Source organism: Oncorhynchus tshawytscha, linkage group LG07 (assembly GCF_018296145.1).
Source record: "Oncorhynchus tshawytscha isolate Ot180627B linkage group LG07, Otsh_v2.0, whole genome shotgun sequence".
Taxonomy (NCBI): domain Eukaryota; kingdom Metazoa; phylum Chordata; class Actinopteri; order Salmoniformes; family Salmonidae; genus Oncorhynchus; species Oncorhynchus tshawytscha.
Window position 1 is genome coordinate 35,987,253 of NC_056435.1, and position 25,149 is coordinate 36,012,401.

Sequence of the window (25,149 nt, forward strand, 5' to 3'; positions counted from 1 at the left end):
AAATATCTGTAAGGTCCATCAATCGAGCAGTGAATTTCAAACTCAGATTCACAGACCACAAAGACCAGGCAGGTTTTCCAACGCCTCGCAAAGAAGGGCACCTATTGGTTGATGGGTAAAAAAAAATGTAGACAGACATTGAATTTTCCTTTGAGCATGGTGAAGTTATTAATTACACTTTGGGTGGTGTATCAATACACCCAGTCACTACAAAGATACAGGTGTCCTTCCTAACTCAGTTGCCGGAGAGGAAGGAAACCGCTCAGGGATTTCACCATGAGGCCAATGGTAACTTTGAAACAGTTACAGAGTTTAATGGCTGTAACAGGAGAACTGAGGATCAATCAACATCTTACTGCAGGTACTCTACCATACTAATCTAAATGACAGCATGAAATGAAGGAAGTCTGTACAGAACAAAAATATTCCTAAACATGTATCCTGTTTGCAATAAAGCACTAAAGTACAACTGCAAAGAATGTGGCAAATAAATTAACTTTATGTCCTGAATACAAAGTGTTATGTTTGGGGCAAATTGAACACAACACATCACTGAGTACCACTCTTCATATATTCAAGGATGGTGGTAGCTGCATCATGTTTTGGGTATGCTTGTCATCAACAAGGACTAGGGAGTTTTTGAGGATAAAAATAAATGTAATAGAGCTAAGCACTTTGTCATTATAGGGTATTGTGTGTAAATGGGTGGGAAATTATCCATTTAATCCATTTTGAATTCAAGCTGTAACACAATAAAATGTGGACTACTGTAAGTCAAGTGGTATGAATACTTTCTGAAGGCACTGTAGGCTCTGATGAGTAATGTCCTATGGGACATTGTCCCTCTCTCGTATACCTCAGAAATGTTTGTTGCAGCAGTCATAATGTTTTACACTCCCTATTCTGCTGGTCTCAGGGGATATGGCTGTAGATCAGAGGCTGAGCTGATCTGGGCGGCCCATGTCTGTGAAAAACCAAGGAAGCTGTTTCTTTATAGTAGTATCAGTGTATTTAACAGTGCTCTAACTGTTAAATGTAATTTTGTGTTTGTGTCTGAAACTAGTTTGTAGCAGCAGATGTGTGTTGGAAATAAGTGATATATATATATATATATATATGTATGTGTGTATATATATATATATTAGTATATTATTATTAGTATATTAGTATATGTATATTAGAGGTTGACCGATTAATCGGAATGGCCGATTAATTAGGGCAGATTTCAAGTTTTCATAACAATCGGAAATCGGTATTTTTAGGCGCCAATTTGCCGATTTAAAAAAAATATATATATATATTTTTTTTTATCCCTTTTATTTAACTAGGCAAGTCAGTTAAGAACACATTCTTATTTTCAATGACGGCCTATGAACGGTGGGTTAACTGTCTCGTTCAGGGGCAGAACGACAGATTTTCACCTTGTCAGCTCGGGGGATTCAATCTTGCAACCTTACAGTTAACTAGTCCAACGCAATAACGACCTGCCTCTCTCTCGTTGCACTCCACAAGGAGACTGCCTGTTATGCGAATGCAGTAAGCCAAGGTAAATTGCTAGCTAGCATTAAACTTATCTTATAAAAAACAATCAATCATAATCACTAGTTAACTACACATGGATAATATTACTAGATATTATCTAGCGTGTCCTGCGTTGCATATAATCTGACTGAGCATACAAGCATACAAGTATCTAAGTATCTGACTGAGCGGTGGTAGGCAGAAGCAGGCGCGTAAACATTCTTTCAAACAGCACTTTTGTGCGTTTTGCTAGCAGCTCTTCGTTGTGCGTCAACCATTGCGCTGTTTATGACTTCAAGCCTATCAACTCCCGAGATGAGGCTTGTGTAACCGAAGTGAAATGGCTAGCTAGTTAGCACGCGCTAATAGCGTTTCAAACATCACTCGCTCTGAGCCTTCTAGTAGTTGTTCCCTTTGCTCTGCATGGGTAACGCTGCTTCAAGGGTGGCTGTTGTCGTTGTGTTCCTGGTTCGAGCCCAGGGAGGAGCGAGGAGAGGGACGGAAGCTATACTGTTACACTGGCAATACTAAAGTGCCGATAGGAACATCCAAGAGGCAAAGGTTAATGAAATACAAATGGTATAGAAGGTAATAGTCCTATAATTCCTATAATAACTACAAGCTAAAACTTCATACCTGGGAATATTGAAGACTCATGTTGAAAGGAACCACCAGCTTTCATATGTTCTCATGTTCTGAGCAAGGAACTTAAACGTTAGCTTTCTTACATAGCACATATTGCACTTTTACTTTCTTCTCCAACACTTTGTTTTTGCATTATGTTCAATCAAATTGAACATGTTTCATTATTTACTTGAGGCTAAATTGATTTTATTGATGTATTATATTAAGTTAAAATAAGTGTTCATTCAGTATTGTTGTAATTGTCATTATTAAAAATATATATATTTTAAATTGCCCGATTAATCGGTATCGGCTTTTTTTTTGTGGGCCCTCCAGTAATCGGTATCGGCGTTGAAAAATCATAATCGGTCGACCTCTAATGTATATATGTGTTTGATAAGCTTTTATTTTTCTCTCAGGTGGTGATTGTGGAGGTTCAGGGGTTAAAGTCGCTGGCGCCCAATCGGATCGTCTACTGCACCATGGAGGTGGAGGGGGGGCATAAGCTCCAGACTGACCAGGCCGAGGCCTCCAAACCAACGTGAGTGTGACACAAACACATGCACATATACTGTGCACATACATGACATTACAGCGTTATTTAGGAATAAATACCTAGTAACTGGGTAATAAGTTCAGTGCATTCTAATTGTTTTTTATCTAAACAAAGTCATGTTAGCTAATCAGGTTAGGAACTACATAACTGCATTTAGATTTATCAGCACCTGATACAGATTGTGTTATATATGAGCAGTAAGTCTTGAGTCCTCGTTGGGTGGCCTCATGTTTTGGCCATAGCTGCACAGCATGATGTGGTAATGATATTGCCTGTGTGAGTGGGATCAGGGCACAGATAACAAGGTTGTAGACGCTGAGCCGTACTGATTACCCAACATGCACATTGCGCCACTGCTTGTGTTCTCTAGCAGGTGACTGAGGTGGGATGTGTGGATGTGTTGAGACATTTGCTTTGCTTTAATTAAAGGATACTCACAGATGTATGTAGAGTATCAGAGATGAGTAAGTAATCCATATCTCTTCCTGATATAGATGATGAATTCATCATTGTCAGTAGAAGGAAATATTTCCTCATGTATAATGCAGGACTCATCACCACTCTTCCGTCCTTCTCCTCCCCTCTTCTCTCTGCCGTACTTCTTCCCTCATCTCTCTGCCGTCCCTCTCCCCCTCCCATCTTCTCTCTGCCATCCTCTCCAGGGTTTTTGGGGATCAAAAAGGGGCTTAGGTAGTGGGTGTGGCAGGGGGAGTGGCAATGAGAGCGTGGCACAAATGTTTCATTCTACAAATTTCTCCATGGAGCTGAGAGACATTTTCGCTGATTTCCTGCAATTCTACACATTTTGCCATGGCTTATGCTGCATTATTTTGTTCAAACATAATAAAATTAATACTCAAAATGAATGAATTGTTTTTGGTATTGTATATTCTCCTTGACTGTCTAGCTTTTATTTTGGTGATTATTAGAGCTCAAAGATTATATTATTTAAAAAATATATTAGCTCCATTATCTTTCCTACATACCTTCTGTTTTTAGTCTATTTCCTCTCTTCCCCTCCCTCTGATTTGAACAGCAGGATGGTATGTCCTAGACCCCCTGCTAGAGCTATAGTAGCTAAAACAGTTTGTAACAGTAACCCTGTACCCGAGCCATCAATACTCATTCAGAAGTGTTCATCTTGAAGAGGGCCTTGTTCTGAGTGAACAGATGTTGATTGTAGTTTTAGGGTCACGCTGTTACTGTAACACACCCTAATGTGAAATATGTGGCGCAGTGGGTTTTGTCATCTGTTACTGTAACACACCCTAATGTGAAATATGTGGCGCAGTGGGTTTTGTCATCTGTTACTGTAACACACCCTAATGTGAAATATGTGGCGCAGTGGGTTTTGTCATCTGTTACTGTAACACACCCTAATGTGAAATATGTGGCGCAGTGGGTTTTGTCATCTGTTACTGTAACACACCCTAATGTGAAATATGTGGCGCAGTGGGTTTTGTCATCTGTTACTGTAACACACCCTAATGTGAAATATGTGGCGCAGTGGGTTTTGTCATTTGTTACTGTCAGAGTTATCAGTCTCTATGCCCTGAGTGCACAGAGATAGAGAGTAGATATTGTCTACCGTCTAGACTATGGCAAGGGATGCAGCTGTGCCCATCATTGACATCAAATTGTGTGTCCAAGCTTATGGGTTAGGGTTACAATTAGGGTTAGAATGAAGGTTTGAGGCCTCCCAAGTGGCGCAGCCTGGCGTCGTCCGGGTTAGAGGAGGGTTTGGCCGGGGGCCTTACTTGGCTCTTCACACTCTAGTGACTCCTGCAGGCTGACCTCAGTTGTCAGTTGAACGGTTTTTCCTCCGACACATTGGTGCGGCTGGTTTCTGGGTGAAGCGGGTGGGTGTTTAGAAGCGCGGTTTTGCGGGTCATGCTTCGGGGGAGGCATGACTCGACCTTCGCGTCCCAAGCCTGTTGGGGAGTTGCAGTGATGAAACAAGATCAAAATTGCAGGTAAAATTAAAAAATAAAACAAATAAAAAGGTTAGGGCTAGGTTAAGGATTTTAAATGGGAATACATTTTTAGTCCCCACAAGCATAGTAAAACAGGTGTGTGTGAGAAAGAGAAGGGGCTATTTTAAGCCCTGCTTCCTCACAGTGGAATGTGATGAGATCAGATGGGATCTGTGAGTGGATCAGTGGAAACTTTAGTTCAACCTCAATTGTTCCTAAAACAGAGTAGAGTTTATTTGTGCTAGATACAGTATCTCGGTCAGCCATGGATAACGGAACACTGAGTACATTTAAAAAAGGGATCCATTCCTTCTCTTCCATGATGCACAGATGGCCAGTCTCCTGCTGAACTTTGCATAGGAATGTTAGGTTCTAAATATCAGTAAGAACTCGACGGACATTATGAAAACTTAAATCAAGTTTATTCATCCCAAAGGATCGAATAGCTGAACCGACTAAGACATATTCACACAAGCACTGATATTTAACTTTATCCTATGCAGAGTCTCCTCCTACACATCTGAACAGCCAATGCATCTCTGTTGCTTGACAGAGAGCCTTAGTGATATCTGTTCTTCCTCACTTCATCTGACCTGACCTCTGCCCCAAAGTGCTCACTCCTCCCCAACTCACGGCTGTCATGGTGACTGGTACCAGACTGTGTCTCTTCTCCTCCCAGAGGATCCCTCCCATAGGATCCCTGATGGCTAACAATAACATATCCTGACATAATGTAAACTTTATACATTACCCTCTCTCCCTCAGTGACATGAATAAGTATATTTCATATTCTCAGAACCCAACAGTCCCCTCTGTTGAACATTAACCCCATACTGTTCATCACTATATAAACTTGGACATTTCTTATAAATGGGCAAACAATGATAATACAACATGAACAAAAAATGTAACATAATTAACATTCACAGTGAGGTTTACAAACTCCGACTTATGGCCTCTGTTCTATAGTCACACCATACACACTCTTACTTCCATTTCTCATAGAAAACTGATAATAACGTGCCTGCTGGATCTGTTGACTTCTTCCAGTTCAACGTTCTCCTTCTGGTTCCTAAGAGAGTGACAGCACAAGAGTTCAAAAGTCAAACGGAACACAAGACATATCAGCATTAATAAGGTGGTAAGCTATGCATAATTATATATGCATGAAAACCCAAAGTCTGATAGCATGACAATTCCCACTCTCTCTTCACCTGTCTCTATGCCTCCAGGATACTGGATTCCACAAAAAAGAAGGCCCTAGAGAACCTCCTGATGCTTTCACCCAGTCTTCCCCTTTCCGGCCACAGGCTCCGAAAGGTGTTCCCATGTAATTTTCACTTTGTTCTCCTTCTTCCTCCATTGCCACCCGATAGGCACGTCACCTGATAGGCAAGTGCGTATCCCGAATCAATGCCTTCAGAATGTTGTGACATGACGATCTTTACCGCTGCAAGGAATACTGTGTGGACCAGACCAATGCTGTCCCAACACCCCTGCCTAGTGTTTCTTTATGTACACTCAATCTCCAGAATTCAGTTCGTGCTCCCGGTTATCTCCTGCTCCTCATGTGCCGCTTTCACCTGGGAATATACACGCTGCAACGCATCGGTCATTTCCTGACAACAGAACAACAGACTCTCCTAACAAAGCTACTAGAGTAACCCCTGCTACTACTAAACCTGCCCATGACGCATACCTCCAAATACCTAATTTACACCGTAGTCCAATTCCATGCTGTTACTACCTGTATATGGCCACCTTCAGTTACTGTCCCTACAGCGACTGCCGTGAGAATAATCACTGCATGGAATCTGTCAAGTGTTTGCTGGTTGTTATAAATGGGGAAGAGATTAATGTCGTTGGAAGAATATCCATCCTAACAAAACTCTGAATCATAGGTTTCCTGAAAGTTTACAATAGTGTCTGAAATGCCAACACTATCTCTGCTACTTTCACCATGATCTGGGTATGTGCAATAGTCCCTATATTGTGCACAGTTAGCTGTCCTCCCTCTCCTACGAGCTATCTCCTGTAACAATATACATGGTCTCTGGGGATGATACCACTATCACCCCGACCTCAATTTATGAGCCCCCACAGATCAACCCAGTCACATTCCATCCCACTTAACAGCCTTATGTGTCACGTCCTGACCTTAGATCCTTTTTTAGGTCTCTGTTTTAGTTTGGTCAGGGCGTGAGTTGGGGTGGGCATTCTAGGTTTTGTTCTAGGTTTTGTATATCTGGTTTTGGCCTGGTATGGTTCCCAATCAGAGGCAGCTGTCAATCATTGTCTCTGAGAACCATACTTAGACAGCCTGTTTTCCCACTATGGGTTGTGGGTAGTTATTTTCTGTTTAGTGTTTTTGTTGCACCTTGCAGAACTGTTCGTTTGTCGGTTTGTTGTTTTTGTTCCAGTATTAATCTTTATTAAAATCATTATGAATATGTACCACGCTGCTCTTTGGTCCTCTTCTCCGTCTCCCGACGACAATCGTTACATTATGTAAACATTGTCTCAAACACAGACCTCATGTGTACCTCGCCTTCTGCTACAGATACATTTTCACATATATCATTCCATCTAACCCATAACACAATAGTCACTACTCCTAATGCACTTCTAAAGTTATAAGCATAATAAAACATTCTTAAATCAATTAGTCAATATACACCAATCCCTCCTCTACAACAATGAACTCATATGTTCCACAACACCTAAAAACATATTGACTTGAAAGGGAAAGAGAAAAGGTACATGTTTAATAATTCACACCACCCTTGATGTGACAAAGACTGGGGAAAGAACCGCCCATCTGTTCCGTTCTATGCCCATGTGATGCTGGTCTCCATGCCGTCTCCTTCATTTTCATCCTTGGGTGTTATCGCAAGACACAGGCTATGAGCCTTGTATGCAATTAATTGTACCGTATCATCCAGCAATCTATATGTATTGATGCAATTTAACATTACAATTCTGACATGGTATAAAACAAAAAACAAATAAACCTTCATGGTTGACCCAAGCTATCATCCAGTGAGTTCTCTAACAACCTCCCTCTTAGAGGACACTTAAAGATAAGGTTTCTAGATAAGGTTTCTGGAAAAATCCTCCCTAGGCCCAATAAATTCTAGCACTGCACCCACACCTCACAGTTTGAGAGTAGCGCTCTCTCTCGCTTTATCTGAATCATAATTAAAACATTTGATAAACAATCCAACCCAAATATAGAAATACTCAAAGTAAAGCACTAAGGACTGTCAATCACGCAACTTTAAGTTTCTCAACCTGGCACACATCATCACGGTTAGAATGTACATTTATAAACGGGACCCGATATTACGTATATTAACTCTTCTCATTACCACCCCCATTTGTCCCTGTTCTGTCTCGAGTGGCATGGTAGGGAAAGATCGGTATCTCAATGCATTCTTAGTCCAAATTGTTTGCAGTGTGTAGAACTTCCTCAATATCACCCCCCCCCCTTTCCCGGCACTTCTTTATAGCGTTACAGTTTATCTTCCCAACGGCACATACAGTGAGGGAAAAAAGTATTTGATCCCCTGCTGATTTTGTACATTTGCCCACTGACAAGGAAATGATCAGTCTATAATGGTAGGTTTATTTGAACAGTGAGAGACAGAATAACAACAACAAATCCAGAAAAACGCATGTCAAAAATGTTATAAATTGATTTGCATTTTAATGAGGGAAATAAGTGTTTGACCCCTCTGCAAAACATGACTTAGTACTTGGTGGCAAAACCCTTGTTGGCAATCAGAGGTCAGACGTTTCTTGTAGTTGGCCACCAGGTTTGCACACATCTCAGAAGGGATTTTGTCCCACTCCTCTTTGCAGATCTTCTCCAAGTCATTAAGGTTTCGAAGCTGACATTTGGCAACTCGAACCTTCAGCTCCCTCCACAGATTTTCTATGTTGATTAACCTGTTTGGGGTAGGGGGCAGCATTTTCACTTTTGGATAAATAGCGTGCCCAAACTGAACTGCCTCCTACTCTGTCCCAGATCCTAATATATGCATATTATTAGTATTGGATAGAAAACACTCTGAAGTTTCTAAACCTGTTTGAATCATGTCTGTGAGTATAACATAACTTATTTAGCAGGCGAAACCCTGAGGACAAACCATTCAGATTTTTTCTTTTTTGAAGTCACTATCTTTTCAATCAAGTTTTCATGGGGAATCCAGAATTCTAATCGACTTTCCTGCAGTAACTACCGCTTCCACTGGATGTCACCAGTTTGTAGAAATTGGTTGAGGTTTTTCCTTTGTGTAATGAAGAAGTACCATAGCTCAGAACGAACGTCACTTCATGTGTACCTTTTGATAGAGGCGCGTAACCAGAAAAGTAGCATCAGTTTGTTTTGCTTCTGTATTGAACACAGATCATCCCGTCTTCAATTTGAACGATTATATAGACGTTTAGAAATACCTAATGTTGTATTACAAAAGTAGTTTGAAATGTTTTGGCAAAGTTTACAGGTAACTTTTGAGATATTTTGTAGCGAGGTTGCGTAAGTTGGAAGCGGTGTTTTTCTGAATCAAACGTGCCATATAAATGGACATTTTGGATACATATCGACAGAATGAATCGAACAAAAGGACCATTTGTGATGTTTACTGGACAAATAGGAGTGCCAACAAAAGAAGCTCGTCAAAGGTAAGGCATGATTTATTTTTTATTTCTGCGTTTTGTGTCACGCCTGCAGATTTGAAATATGCTACTCTCTCATTGTTTACTGTTGTGCTATCATCAGATACTAGCATCTTATGCTTTCGCCGAAAAGCTTTTTTGAAATCTGACATGTTGGCTCGATTCACAATAAGTGTAGCTTTAATTTGCTATCTTGCATGTGTAATTTAATGAAAGTTAGATTTTTATAGAAATGTAATTGAATTTGGCGCTCTGCATTTTCCCTGGCTATAGGCCATGTGGGACGCAAGCGTCCCGCCTACCCAAGAGAGGTTAAGGTCTGGAGACTGGCAAGGCTTAATGTGCTTCTTCTTGAGCCACTCCTTTGTTGCCTTGGCCGTGTGTTTTGGGTCATTGTCATGCTGGAATACCCATCCACGACCTATTTTCAATGCCCTGGCTGAGGGAAGAAGGTTCTCACCCAAGATTTGACGGTACATGGCCCCGTCCATCGTCCCTTTGATGTGGTGAAGTTGTCCTGTCCCCTTAGCAGAAAAACACCCCCAAAGCATAATGTTTCCACCTCCATGTTTGATTGTGGGGATGGTGTTCTTGAGGTCATAGGCAGCATTCCTCCTCCTCCAAACACGGCGAGTTGAGTTGATGCCAAAGAGCTCCATTTTGGTCTCATCTGACCACAACACTTTCACCCAGTTGTCCTCTGAATCATTCAGAGGTTCATTGGCAAACTTCAGACAGGCATGTATATGTGCTTTCTTGAGCAGGGGGACCTTGCGGGCACTGCAGGATTTCAATCCTGCACGGCGTAGTGTGTTACCAATTGTTTTCTTGGTGACTATGGTCCCAGCTGCCTTGAGATCATTGACAATATCCTCCCGTGTAGTTCTGGGCTGATTCCTCACCGTTCTCATGATTTTTGCAACTCCACGAGGTGAGATCTTGCATGGAGCCCCAGGCCGAGGGAGATGGACAGTTATTTTGTGTTTCTTCAATTTGCGAATAATCGCACCAACTGTTGTCACCTTCTCACCAAGCTGCTTGGCGATGGTCGTGTAGCCCATTACAGCCTTGTGTAGGTCTACAATCGTGTCCCTGACATCCTTGGAGCGCTCTTTGGTCTTGGCCATGGTGGAGAGTTTGGAATCTGATTGATTGATTGCTTCTGTGGACAGGTGTCTTTTATACAGGTAACAAGCTGAGATTAGGAGCACTCCCTTTAACGTCATATGGTATAGGGGACGCTTGCGTCCCACTTGGCCAAAAGCCAGCGCGGCAAATTCAAATAAAATGATATAAAAATCTAACTTTCATTAAATCACACATGTAAGATACTAAATTAAAGCTACACCCGTTGTGAATCCAGCCAACATGTCAGATTTTTAAAAGGCTTTTCGGCAAAAGCATAAGAAGCTATTATCTGATGATAGCACAACAGTAAACAAAAAACGTACAAAATCAGCAGGGGATCAAAATACTTTTTTCCCTCACTGTATGTAAGTCTTGCTTACATTTGATGGCCCTTGATAATGTCCGATTTCAATATAGAGTAATCCATTTTTTTCTAAGTTCACGAGTCTCTCACCTGAGCAGCTACCACCATTATGCCTGGTCCATTTCTCCCACCAGTACACCAGGAGCACGAGAGAAATTTGAATGTGATCTCTCTCCATGTCTCAGGAATCATGGCACGCTCCTGCCGACCGTAACCAGGTTAATGGCTCGGACGCAGACCGGAGTGTTTAAAGTCACTGTCGCATTGAACGCCTTTGTCGCTCTTTCTTCAGCCGGTTAGGGAGGGTTTTGAGGTTCACACACGCTGTTCATGGTCAAATTATTCCTATCATTGCATTAAGACCCCATCTGACGTCAACTTCCATGATAACCTCAAGAGAAGACAGATCAGAACATCAGTTTAGTTACAAGCATTGACTATATGACAAATTATTACATTTCCAATGTTCTTAATACCTTTATATCTAAGACAAATGTCAAAGAGCATAACAACATACTGTTACTGTTGAAACCATTTTCAAAATTAGTTCATACTCCCTTATTTAACTGGCGACCTCTCGGAAGAGTTACCAGATCAGGGAGTTAGCACCCTAACCCATGGGGGAATCCCAACAATCCAGCAGACCCAATCTGGTGAAATTTGTATCGAAAGAAAGACAAAAATTAAATCAGCAATACACATCACAATCCATTTGGAGTAACTGTTAATCCTTATTAACATATGTTTTGTTCTATATGCAGACTGAACAAAATACATGTGTGTATTTACCCAAAGACTAGAGCCCCAGGGAATTGCTAGTTTCCCCTTTGTACACAAGATTCACAACTTGATTCAAAAACAAACAGCACTGCATGTTAAATTAAAAAAAAAACATTTGAATGTTATTTCAGGTTTCAAACTGCCATCAAAGCCGACATGCGTCAACAGTGAAGAGGCGACTCCGGGATGCTGGCCTTCTAAGCAGGGTTCCTCTGTCCAGTGTCTGTGCTCTTTTGCCCATCTTAATCTTTTATTTTTATTGGCCACTCTGAGATATGGCTTTTTCTTTGTAACTCTGCCTAGAAGGCCAGCATCCCGGAGTCGCCTCTTCACTGTTGGCTTTGAGACTGGTGTTTTGTGGGTACTATTTAATGAAGCTGCCAGTTGAGGACTTTTGAAGCGTCTGTTTCTCAAACTAGACACTCTAATGTACATGTCCTCTTGCTCAGTTGTGAAACGGGGCCTCCCACTCTTTCTATTCTGGTTAGGGCCAGTTTGCGCTGTACTGTGAAGGGAGATCTTCAGTTTCTCTGCAATTTCTTGCATGGAATAGTTTTCATTTCTCAGAACAAGAATAGACTGACAAGTTTCAGAAGAAAGTTATTTGTTTGTTATTTGCCAACTTGAGCCTGTAATCGAACCCACAAATGCTGATGCTCCAGCTACTCAACTACTCTAAAGAAAGACATTTGTATTGCTTCTTTATCAGCAAAACAGTTTTCAGCTGTGCTAACATAATTGCAAAAGGGTTTTCTAATGATCAATTAGCCTTTTAAAATTATAAACTTGGATTAGCTAACACAACGTGCCATTGGAACACAGGAGTGATGTTTGCTGATAATGAGCCTCTGTACACCTATGTAGTGATTCCATAAAAAATCAGCTGTTTCCAGCTACAATAGTAATTTACAACATTAACAATGTCTACACTGCATTTCTGATCAATTGTATGTTATTTTAATGGACCAAAAACAAGGAAATGTCTAAGTGACCCCAAATTTTTGAATGGTAGCGTAGATATATACACAGTGCCAGTCAAACTTTGGCCAGCTACTCATTCAAGGGTTTTTCTTTATGTTTACTGTTCTACATTGTAGAATAACAGTGAAGACATCAAAACTATGAGGAAAGCTCCTGCCCTGGAGCGGGACTAGACACCGTGCCTGGACGGGGCACCGGCGCAGAGGAATGCTCCTGCCATGGAGCGGGAATGGACGTCGTGGCTGGACTGGGCCTTGGCGCAGTTGAAGGCTCCTGCCTTGGAGCGGGACTGGATGCCGTGCCTGGACTGGGCACCGGTGCAGAGGAAGGCTCCGGCCATGGAGCTGGGTTGAACGCCGTGTCTGGACTGGGCACCGGTGCAGAGGAAGGCTCCTGCCATGGAGCGGGACTGGACATCGTGCCTGGATTGGGCCTCGGCACAGTTGAAGGTTCCTGCCTTGGAGCGGGACAAGACACCGTGCCTGGACGGGGCACTGGCGCAGAGGAATGCTCCTGCCTTGGAGCGGGACAGGACGCCGTGCCTGGACTAGGCACCGGCGCAGAGGAAGGCTCCGGCCATGGAGCTGGGTTGAACGCCGTGTCTGGACTGGGCACCGGTGCAGAGGAAGGCTCCTGCCATGGAGCGGGACTGGACATCGTGCCTGGATTGGGTCTCGGCACAGTTGAAGGTTCCTGCCTTGGAGCGGGACAAGACACCGTGCCTGGACGGGGCACCGGCGCAGAGGAATGCTCCTGCCATGGAGCGGGACTGGACGTCGTGGCTGGACTGGGCCTTGGCGCAGTTGAAGGCTCCTGCCTTGGAGCGGGACTGGATGCCGTGCCTGGACTGGGCACCGGCGCAGAGGAAGGCTCCGGCCATGGAGCTGGGTTGAACGCCGTGTCTGGACTGGGCACCGGTGCAGAGGAAGGCTCCTGCCATGGAGCGGGACTGGACATCGTGCCTGGATTGGGCCTCGGCACAGTTGAAGGTTCCTGCCTTGGAGCGGGACAAGACACCGTGCCTGGACGGGGCACCGGCGCAGAGGAAGGCTCCGGCCATGGAGCTGGATTGAACGCCGTCTCTGGACTGGGCACCGGCACAGAGGAAGGCTCCTGCCATGGAGCGGGACTGGACGTCGTGCCTGGACTGGGCCTCGGCGCAGTTGAAGGCTCCTGCCTTGGAGCGGGATTGGACGCCGTGCCTGGATTGGGCACCGACGCAGAGGAAGGCTCCGGCCATGGAGCTGGGTTGGACACCGTGTCTAGACAGGGCACCGGAGCAGAGGAAGGTTCCTGCCCAGGAGCAGGACTAGACACCGTGCCTGGACGGGGCACCGGTGCAGAGGAAGGCTCCTGCCATGGAGCGGGACTGGACGCCGTCCCTGGAGGTTCCGGACCGTGGACCGTCGCTGGAGGTTCCGGACCGTGGACCGTCGCTGGATGTTCTGGACCGTGACCATCACAGGAGTTTCTGAACCGGGACCCGTCTCAGGAGGTTCCGGACAGGGAACCGTCGCCGGAAGCTCCGGAACGGGAACCGTCGCCGGAAGCTCTGGACTGTGAATGCGCACTGGAGGCCTAGTACGTGGCGCCGGTACAGGTGGCACCAGACTGGTGACAAGCACTTCAGGGCGAGTGCGGGGAGGAGGCACAGGACGCATTGGACTGGGGAGGTGCACTGGAGTCCAGATGTGTGGAGCCGGCACAGGTTTCACCAGACTGCTAACCGGATCCTCCGGTCGAATGTTGCGCAGAACACACTTGCACAACATCTCTCTCTTCTCTCCCAACGTCTCCCTGACGGTCTCTGGCTCTTTAGGGCGAATGCAGGGAACCGGCACATGACGTACTGAGCTTCCCAAAAAAATCTTCGGGTTGTCCTTGGTGTCGCTGTCCTCCATTATTACCTTCCGTCTGCCGCCAAGGAAGGGTTTCGCATCCACCCATCACTTCTTCCCATGTCCAAAACGCCTTTCCCTTTTGGGCACACTGCTTGGTCCTGGTTTGGTGTGATATTCTGTCACGAACATCAAAATGAGTGGACCAAGACGCAGCGTGCATTGAGTTCCACATCTTTTTAATACAAAGTGAAACTAGAAACAAAACAACAAAACTTACAAAGAAAGTGAAGACGTAGTGTCCAAACACTAACACAAAGTGTCCAAACACTAACACAAACAATATCCCACAAAGCAGGTGGTATTTAGGGCTTCCTAAATATGATCCCCAATTAGAGGCAACGATTACCAGCTGAATTTAATTGGGAACCATACAAAACCACCAACATAGAAATACACATTCTAGAACACCCCACTAGTCACACCCTGACCTAAACCACTATAGAGAATCCAAGGGCTCTCTATGGTCAGGGCGTGACACCACAACTCAATTGGGATTATGTCTGGACTTTGACTAGGCCATTCCAAAACTTCAAATTTGTTGCTTTTTAGCCATTTTCATGTAGACTTGATTGTGCGTTTTGGCTCATTATCTTGCTGCATGACCCAGCTGTGCTTCAGCTTCAGCTCACAGACCGATGGCCTGACATTGTCCTGTAGAATTATCTGATATAGAGCAGAATTCATTGTTCCTTCTAATAAGGCAAGTCTTCCAGATCCTGAGGCAGCAAAGCATCCCCAAACTACCACACTACCACCACCATGATTGGTATGAGGTTCTTACTATGGAATGCAGTGTTGGGTTTTCACCAGGTATATTGGGACTCATGTCGTCCAAAAAGTTATACTTTTGAATCATCTGTCCATATAACATTCTTCCAAGAGTCTTGATGATCATCCAGGTGCTTTTTGGCAAACTTGAGACAACTTTTTGGATGACATGGGTCCCATTATGTCTTTTTGACAGGGGGTGCAGGATTTTTTTGCCTGATTTAGATATGTTTTTGCTTATAATTTCCAACATTTTGCAACTTGTCAATAATTAGATACATGTAGCTTCTCTATCTCTTTTTATTTTTTAAAAATTTATTTCACATTTGTTTAACCAGGTAGGCCAGTTGAGAACAAGTTCTCATTTACAACTGCGACCTGGCCAAGATAAAGCAAAGCAGTGTGACAAAAACATAAACAGAGTTACACATAAACAAAGAGAGTCAATAACACAATAGAAAAACCAATGTACAGTGTGTGTAAATGTAGAAGAGTAGGGAGGTAAGGCAATAAATAGGCCATAGATGTAACGGATTCCCTCCTCTTCGTCTGAAGAGGAGTAAGGATCGGACCAAAGCGCAGCGTGGTAAGTGTTCATGATGATTTTAATTAAAGAAAGCACTGAACACTAAATCAAAACAATAAACGATTACGTGAATTTACAAAACCGAAACAGTACCGTGTGGCCCAAACACACACACGGAAACAAACACCCACAAACCAAAAGTGAAACCCAGGCTACCTAAGTATGATTCTCAATCAGAGACAACTAACGACACCTGCCTCTGATTGAGAACCATACTAGGCCGAACACAAAACCCAACATAGAAAAACAAACATAAGACTGCCCACCCCAACTCACGCCCTGACCATACTAAAACAAATAATAAAATAACAGAACTATGGTCAGAACGTGACAATAGAGGTGAAATAATTACAATTTAACATTAACACTGAAGTGATAGATGTGCGGATGATGATGTTCAAGTAGAGATACTGGGGTGCAAAAGAGCAAGAGGATAAATAACAATATGGGGTTGAGGTAGTTGGGTGTGCTATTTACAGATTGGCTGTGTACAGTAATCGGTAGCTGCTCTGACAGCTGATGCTTAAAGTTAGTGAGGGAGATATAAGACTCCAGCTTCAGTGATTTTTGCAATTTGTTCCAGTCATTGGCAGCACGGAACTGGAAGGAAAGGCGGCCAAAGGAAGTGTTGGCTTTGCGGATGACCAGTGAAATATACTTGCTCCAGCGCGTGCTACTGGTGGGTGTTGCTATGGTGACCCGTGAGCTGAGATAAGGCGGGGCTTTACCGAGCAAGGACTTATAGATGACCTGGAGCCAGTGGGTTTGGCAACTACTATGTAGTGAGGGCCAGCCAACAAGAGAATACAGGTTGCAGTGGTGGGTAGGGTATATAGGGTTTTGGTGACAAAACGGATGGCACTGTGATAGACTACATCCAGTTTGCTGAGTAGAGTATTGGAGGCTATTTTGTAAATGACATCGCCGAAGTCAAGGATCGGTAGGATAGTCAGTTTTACGAGGGTATGTTTGGCAGCATGAGTGAAGGATGCTTTGTTGCGAGATAGGGAGCCGATTCTAGGTTTAATTTTGGATTGGAGATGCTTAATGTGAGTCTGGAAGGAGAGTTTACAGTCTAACCAGACACCTAGGTATTTATAGTTGTCCACATATTCTAAGTCAGAACCGTCCAAAGTAGTGTTGCTAGTCAGGCGGGCAGGTGCGGGCAACAATCGCTTGAAGATCATGCATTTAGTTTGACTTGCATTTAAGAGCAGTTGGAGGCCACGGAAGGAGAGTTGTATGGCATTGAAGCTCGTCTGGAGGTTAGTTAACACAGTGTCCAAAGAAATGCCAGATGTATACAGAAGGGTGTCGTCTGCGTAGAGAGGGATCAGAGAATCCCCAGCAGCAAGAGCAACATCATTGATATATACAGAGAAAAGAGTCGGCCCTAGAAGACTAAATAAACCCTTTCTCAACAGAATAATGCAATAGATTGATAGAGTGAATGCATCAATCTAGTTGGCATTGGTAAAGTTTTCATTGTCAACATTAGCTGAGCAAAGATGTTTTGGGACTGGGGAAAAATACTATAAAGCAACAACAAAAAAAACAGGAAAGATTTTCTGTGCAAAATGTCCAAATTACATGAGTTTGACCAGTTGTAAGGAAAAAGAAAGCTGTGAAAGTGACCCAACGTGTTTCTGATGAGATATCTGGAAGAAATGTTCATTCTGCAGGAGTTTTTATTTAGGCAATGTGAGTTATAGACCTAGAGTCAGTTTCCAGATTTGAGTTTCTCTTTAACCCATCTCAACTACAGTTCCCTTGACATGCCATCGGCCTATTTGAAGTCCCGTCTTGTGACTGTCGAATTTGTATAGCGCCTCACAATCATCACACATAACATAGCCGGCACTGCTATCATCCTCTTATAGCATATTTTCCAAACATTACTTTTCTTTCTCCCTTCTCTTTATTTTCAACTCTCATATCGCAGCCTTTGTCTTACTGAATTGAACTTTGACAATGGCCTTTTTTCCTCTGTCGATTGACGTTAACTTTTTCTGCCCATTCCCAAAAGCATTGTTTGTCAATTGGCTGTGTAGTCTATTTGGTGCATGTACAGTTAAGCCCCAAAGCTTAGGCTTATGCACTAATACCAGATAGCCTAAAATAATGAAAGAAAAATCGTTGGGTTATGAGTCAACGCGCACATCATTAGTATGTGTGTATGTTTGTGGATCCAGCTCTGTGCTCTACTATGTTGTCCTGCTCCGCTGAGCTTAGATTTACATCAATACTAAGTCCCATAGGAATGCCCCAGGCCTGTGCTCATGGCTACTGAGGCTCAAACCAACACCAGGCCTCACATCTGAGCTACGAGCCAGGCTTAGACATACACTCATCCCTAGATATACCAGGCGGTGTCAGAGGAAAGCCCTAAACATTTTCAATGACTCCAGCCACCCAAGTCATAGACTTTTCTCTCTGCTACCACATGGCAAGCAGTACCAATGCACCAAGTCTGGAAGCAACAGGACCCTGAAGAGCTCCTACTGTACCCCCAAGCCATAAGCCTGCTAAATAAGAAGTCCAGGTAGCTTTTTGGTTAACTATTTAACTATACTGAACAAAAATATAAAACGCAACATGTAACAAAGTCAAAGATTTTACTGAGTTACAGTTCATGTAAGGAAATTAATATCATCAGAAAACAGAAAACCAGTCAGTATCTGGTGTGACCACCATTTGCCTCATGCAGTACGACACATCTCCTTCGCATAGAGTTGCTCAGGCGGTTGATTGTGGCCTGTGGAATGTTGGCGGGAACTGGAACACGCTGTCGTACATGTCGATTCAGAGCATCCCAAACATGCTCAATGGGTGACATGTCTTGTGAGTATGCAGGCCATGGAAGAACTGGGACATTTTCAGCTTCCAGGAATTGGGAACAGATCCTTGCGACATGGGGCCGTGCATTATCATGTTGAAACATGAGGTGATGGCGGTGGATAAATGGCACGACAACGGGCCTCAGGATCTTGTCACGGTATCTCTGTGCATTAAAATTGCCATTGATAAAAATGCAATGGTGTTCATTGTCTGTAGCTTATGCCTGCCCATATCGTAACACCAACACCACCATGGGGCACTCGGTTAACAACGTTGACATCAGCAAACTGCTCACCCACAAAACACCAAAAACGTGGTCTGGGGTTGTGAGGCCGGTTGGATGTACTGCCAAATTCTCTAAAATTATGTTTGAGGTGGCTTATGGTAGAGAACTTAACATCCATTTCTCTGGCAACAGCTCTGGTGGATATTCCTGCAGTCAGCATGCCAACTGCACGCTCCTTCAAAACTTGAGACATCTGTGGCATTGTGTTGTGTGACAAAATGGCACAGTTTGTTATCGTCCCCAGCACAAGGTGCATTTGTGTAATTATCATGATGTTAAATCAGCCACACCTGTCGGTTGGATGGATTATCTTGGCAAAGGAGAAATGCTCACTATCAGGGATGTAAACAAATGTGTGCACAACATTTTAGAGAAGTAATATTTTTGTACCAATGGGACATTTCTGGGATCTTTTTCAGCTCATTACATGTTGTGTTGATATGTTTTTTGTTTGTTCAGTGTTTGTTCAGTGGTATCTGCATCCTTTTTGCACTAACTTTTTTTGACTCGTCACAAACGCTGCTGTTAGTGTGCTCATCTCAGGCACATTTTAATGAGGAATGCATACTGTGATCCTGACATCAATTTATATCTGTCATTTTCTGAAAGCAACATACATTATGTAATGTCATTTTATGATATCTTGAATGTAATCCAGACTTTAGTGATGCGAGCTAGAAAGCCAGTGTGAGGGTCTGTGCCAATGATGTATATAAACCCTGTATTGCTGATGCTATGTAATGACTAATGAAAAGCTTTGAAGCCAACCATTTTGGCACTTCATAGGAATAAATGGAATTCTACAGTATTTCAATTAAATGTTTCAAGGACAAAATTACCTGTATTTAAGTATTTTTTTTATTGTTGACGTGAGGACAGTATATAGCCTCGCTACTGTTATTTTATTTTTGCTCCTTAATTATTTGTTATTTTTCTATATTTTTTAAAATAGTTTTTATTTACTTATTTCTTTAGTTTATTTTAGTAAATACTTTCTTAACACTTTTTTTTCTTAACTGCATTGTTGTTTAAGGGCTTGTAAGTAAGCATGGCAAGCGGTACCAAACTAACACTAGAGCAATTGCTAACTAGAGTTAGCGCAATGACTGGACATCTGTAGACTTCCAGGCATTGTGCTAATGCTAGTTAGCATTGGCGCATGAAACTACCTCTAACTTCCTTCATACTGGACACAGAGACATGCAAATGGAATCCACAAGTTCATCTGACTCTGGGGAAGTAGATAAAGGGCCTCATGGCCAAAATCCCGAGCTATCCCTTTAAGGTGTCTGTAATAGAATAATCGTGCAAAAACAAATGTACACAATAATAAATGCATTTCCATAGCTTCCAAAATATTTTTTACTATGGTGGGGAAGTGCCAAGATGGAGGCGCGGTGGCTTCAAAACAGCACCTCGTCAGTCATCTAGTGTATAAATAAATAATTGGTCCACTCTCAGGCTACAATGAAACAGCAATTACCACATTATATGCCTTCATCTGTGCTGTACAAATTAATTCAGAGACACATACTTAAGATGTTTTATTGTCACATACACGGGATAGGGGGCGGCATAGAGCAAGGCAGTTAACCCTCAACAACAACTGCTCCCTGGGGGCCAATGACGTCAATTAAGGCAGCCACCCGCACCTCTTGATTCAGAGGGGTTGGGGTAGAAGACACGTTTCGGTTGAACGCATTTAGTTGTGCAACTGACTAGGTATACCCTTTCCCTAGGTGCAGTGAAATGTGTTGTTTTACAGGGTTAGCCATGGTAATACAGTACCCCTGGAGCAAATTAGGGTTAAGTGCCTTGCTCAAGGGTACATCGACACCACTACGCCGCCTGCTAGGATGCGACACACCTGGGATGTGTTCAGTTTGATTAAACGTTTGCTATGTTGTGTGGCGGTTGTATTGAATGACACGTTTCCCCAAACCGTTCTTGAAAGTTTGCTCCGTTTGGTGGGTGTGGCGGGGTCTGGCATGAAGTGAAGTGAGTGACTGAATGCATAGATTCCACATGTGTTTCTCTGCTTATTAATAAATGTGATTTCAGTCTTGATACTTGAATTTTCCTTATACTCATCAATAGGTTGCTACAACCTAGCCTATGAATGAAAGTTTACAATGTAGATGCACACAGGTCGAGAGAAAAATATGAGGTGACAGACAGTGACACATTAAATACCTCCTTGCACAATCTTGCCTGCATCTAGCTTATCTACGGAGTAATCATTAGTTCAACAGTTGCAAACGAGAGTTTCTGTTGGACAAATTCATCCTTGTTTCATTTGCTTCCGTTTAAACGCTTTTCAACAGAATTGGTGGAATGAATATACCACTGATCACGCATAAACATGGTTCACTTTCATAGCAACCACGTTGTATTCCTTCTCGCCTCTATGCAGTCTCCTCCTCTCACCTTTTCCCTTCGTTTGTGGGCTTCAATGCACAAGCTAAACCATGTCATAACCGCTACACACAGCCTACACCATTGTCCCCATATTAGCTAAAGTAACGTCCTAGTCAAAATAGCTAATAGAACTAATACATTAGAAACCCGCTACAATCATGCAGTAAAGTTAGTGAATATTCAGTAAGCAGTTTGCCACGTTCTGACCCTCTTGTGTTATTTGTTTGTTTTAGTTGGTCAGGACGTGAGTTGGGTGGGCATTCTATGTTTTGTGTTTCTAGGTTGTTTTTCTGTGTTCGGCCTAGTATGGTTCTCAATCAGAGGCAGGTGTCGTTAGTTGTCTCTGATTGAGAATCATACTTAGGTAGCCTGGGTTTCACTGTTGTTTTGTGGGTGATTGTTTCCGTGTCTGTTTGTTCGCCACACGGTACTGTTTCGGTTTTGTTCACGTTTATTGTTTTTGTATTAGTGTTCATGTTGAGTTTTTTCATATTAAAAACATGGACACTACCACGCCGCATCTTGGTTCGATCCTTACTCTTCTTCAGACGAAGAGGAGGAAATCTGCCGTTACACAGTTTAGTCTTGACATGGATGAGTTCCAGTGTTGTATTGGATAGTCATTGCCAACTAGCTAACATAGCATCCCCCTGTTTGAGCTGGGTGTTTTAGTAGCCTAAACTAGACAGCTGCATTTTCTAGCTAAGTAAGTGAAACTGAAATTGAAAAAATAAAAACTCTGTCTCTTGCTTCTTCTTGACACGCTCGTCGTTGGAATGAGGTGAGGACCAAAGCACAGCGTGGTGAGTGTTCATCATATATTTATTAAACCGAGAACACTAAACAAAATAACAAAGGAGAAACAAAACGAAACAGTTCTGAAAGGTGACATACACATAACAGAAAATAATCACCCACGAAAACAAGTGGGAAAAGGCTACCTAAGTATGATTCTCAATCAGAGACAACTAACGACAGCTGCCTCTGATTGAGAACCATACCCGGCCAAACGTAAAACACAACATAGAAAAAGGAACATAGACAACCCACCCAACTCACGCCCTGACCCTACTAAAACAAAGACATAACAAAAGAACTAAGGTCAGAACGTGACACTTCTTTATTTTTGAATAAATGAATTTGTTGAAAACTGTTCAACTGTTGTCTTTCTCTTTGAGTCAACTACTCACCACATTTTATGATCAGCAGTGCAAGCTAGCTGTAGCTTATGTGTTCAGTACTAAATTAATTCTCTGATCCTTTGATTGGGTGGACAACATGTCAGTTCATGCTGCAAGAGCTCTGATAGGTTGGAGGACGTCCTCCGGACGTTGTCATAATTACTGTGTAAATCTATGGAAGGGGGTGAGAACCATGAGCCTCCTAGGTTTTGTATTGAAGTCAATGTATCAAGAGGAGGATGGAAGCTAGCTGTCCTCTGGCTACACCATGTTGCTACCCTACAGAGTGCTGTTGAGGCTACTGTAGATCTTCATTGCAAAACAGTGTGTTTTAATTAATTATTTGGTGACGTCAATAAAACTATACTAAATATATCTAAAAAGGATCACTTTTTAAAATGTTTTTCACAAATTTTATTTTTATGAAATTCACTGAGGAGGATGGTCTTCCGCTTCTGAGGAGCCTCCACTGGTGTGGTTCAATGTGGCAGTTAGATGTTTGTCGCCCATGAGACACCATAGGAACAAAGCCAGTAATCACTTCTTCAAAATAGTCATAATGAATCGACAATAATCTAAGATAACTCAACAGTTTTATTCATGCAATTGGCATTGAGGAGAATAGCACCTCAATCACCGGCTTCATCAATAAGTGCATCGACAACGACGTCCCCACAGTGACCGTAATTTTATTTAATTTTTATTTAATTTCACCTTTATTTAACCAGGTGGGATAGTTGGGAACAAGTTCTCATTTACAACTGTGTCCTGGCCAAGATAAAGCAAAGCAGTGCGACACAAACAACAACACAGAGTTACACAAGTGAATAAACAAACATACAGTCAATAATACAATAGAAAGTCTATATAAAGTGTGTGCAAATGAGGTATGATAAGGGAGGTAAGGCAATAAATAGTCCATAGTGGCAAAATAATTACAATATTGCAATTAAAAACTGGAGTGATACAAAGGAGCAAAATAAATAAATAACAGTATGGGAATGAAGTAGTTGAATGGGCTATTAACAGATGGGCTATGTACAGGTGCAGTGATCTGTGAGCTGCTCTGACAGCTGATGCTTAAAGTTAGTGAGGGAGATAAGAGTCTCTGGCTTCAGTCATTTTTGCAATTCATTCCAGTCATTGGCAACACAGAACTGTAAAGAAAGGTGGCCAAAGGAGGAATTGGCTTTGGGGGTGACCAGTGAAATATACCTGCTGGAGCGTGTGATACGGGTGAGTGCTGCTATGGTGACCAGTGAGCTGAGATAAAGCGGGGCTTTACCTAGCAAAGACTTATAGATTACCTGGAGCCAGTGGGTTTGGCGACGAATTTGAAGCGATGGCCAGCCAACGAGAGCATACAGGTCACAGTGGTGGGTAGTGTATGGGGCTTTGGTGACAAAGAGGGGCCAGAAGTATACAGAATGCTGTCCTCTGCGTAGAAGTGGATCAGAGAATCACCAGCAGCAAGAGCGACATCATTGATATATACAGAGAAGAAAGTCCGCCCGAGAATTGAACCCTGTGGCACCTCCGATTTGACACACTGAACTCTGTCTGAGAAGTAATTGTTGAACCACGCGAGGCAGTCATTTGAGAAACCAAGGCTGTTGAGTCTGCCGATAAAAATGTGTTGATTGACAGAGTCTTGGCCAGGTCGATGAATACAGCTGCACAGTATTGTCTCTTATCAATGGCGGTTATGATATCATTTAGGACCTTGAGCGTGCCTGAAGTGCACCCATGACCAGCTCTGAAACCAGATTGCATAGCGGAGAAGGTACGGTGAGATTCGAAATGGTTGGTGATCTATTTGTTGACTTGGCTTTCGAAGACCTTAGAAAGGCAGGGTAGGATAGATATAGGTCTGTAGCAGTTTGGGTCTAGAGTGTCTCCCCCTTTGAAGAGGGGGATGACCGCGGCAGCTTTCCAATCTTTGGGGACCTCAGACGATATGAAAGTGAAGAGGCTAGTGATAGGGGTTACAAAAAGTTTGCCGGATAATTTTAGAAAGAGAGGGTCCAGATTTTCTAGGCCGGCTTTGAAGCTCTTTCAGAACATCAGCTATCTGGATTTGGGTGAAGGAGAAATGTGGGAGGCTTGGACAAGTTGCTTTGGGGGGTGCAGGGCTGTTGACCGGATTAGGGGTAGTCAGGTGGAAAGCATGTCCAGCCGTAGAGAAATGCTTATTTAAATGGTCAATTATCTTGAATTTATCGGTGGTGACAGTGTTTCCTAGCCTCAGTGAAGTGCGCAGCTAGGAGGAGGTGGTCTTATTCTCCATGGGCTTTACTTGGTCCCAGAACTTTTTGGAGTTTGTGCGACAGGATACAAATTTCTGTTTGAAAAAGCTACCCTTTGCTTTCCTAACTGCCTGTGTATATTGGTTCCTAACTTCCCTGAAAAGTTGCATATTGCGGGGGCTATTCGATGCTAATGCAGTACGCCACAGGATGTTTTTGTGCTGGTCAAGGGCAGTCAGGTCTGGAGTGAACCAAGGGCTTATCTGTTCCTGGTTCAACATTTTTGGAATGGGGCATGCTTATTTAAGTTGGTGAGGAAAG

The 25,149-nt window shown here is 43.0% G+C and overlaps 1 protein-coding gene across 12 annotated transcripts in view; it reads left to right on the forward strand.

Annotated features, from left to right (window-relative positions):
- The window catches only part of LOC112255258 (calcium-dependent secretion activator 1), a 180,363-nt gene that overhangs the window by 65,159 nt on the left and 90,055 nt on the right, over positions 1–25,149 (forward strand). For all 12 annotated transcript variants that reach the window (XM_042324355.1, XM_042324357.1, XM_042324354.1 and 9 more), the window contains exon 6: positions 2,565–2,686. In XM_042324355.1, coding sequence (XP_042180289.1) covers positions 2,565–2,686 — 122 coding nt within the window. The remainder of the gene's footprint in view (positions 1–2,564; positions 2,687–25,149) is intronic.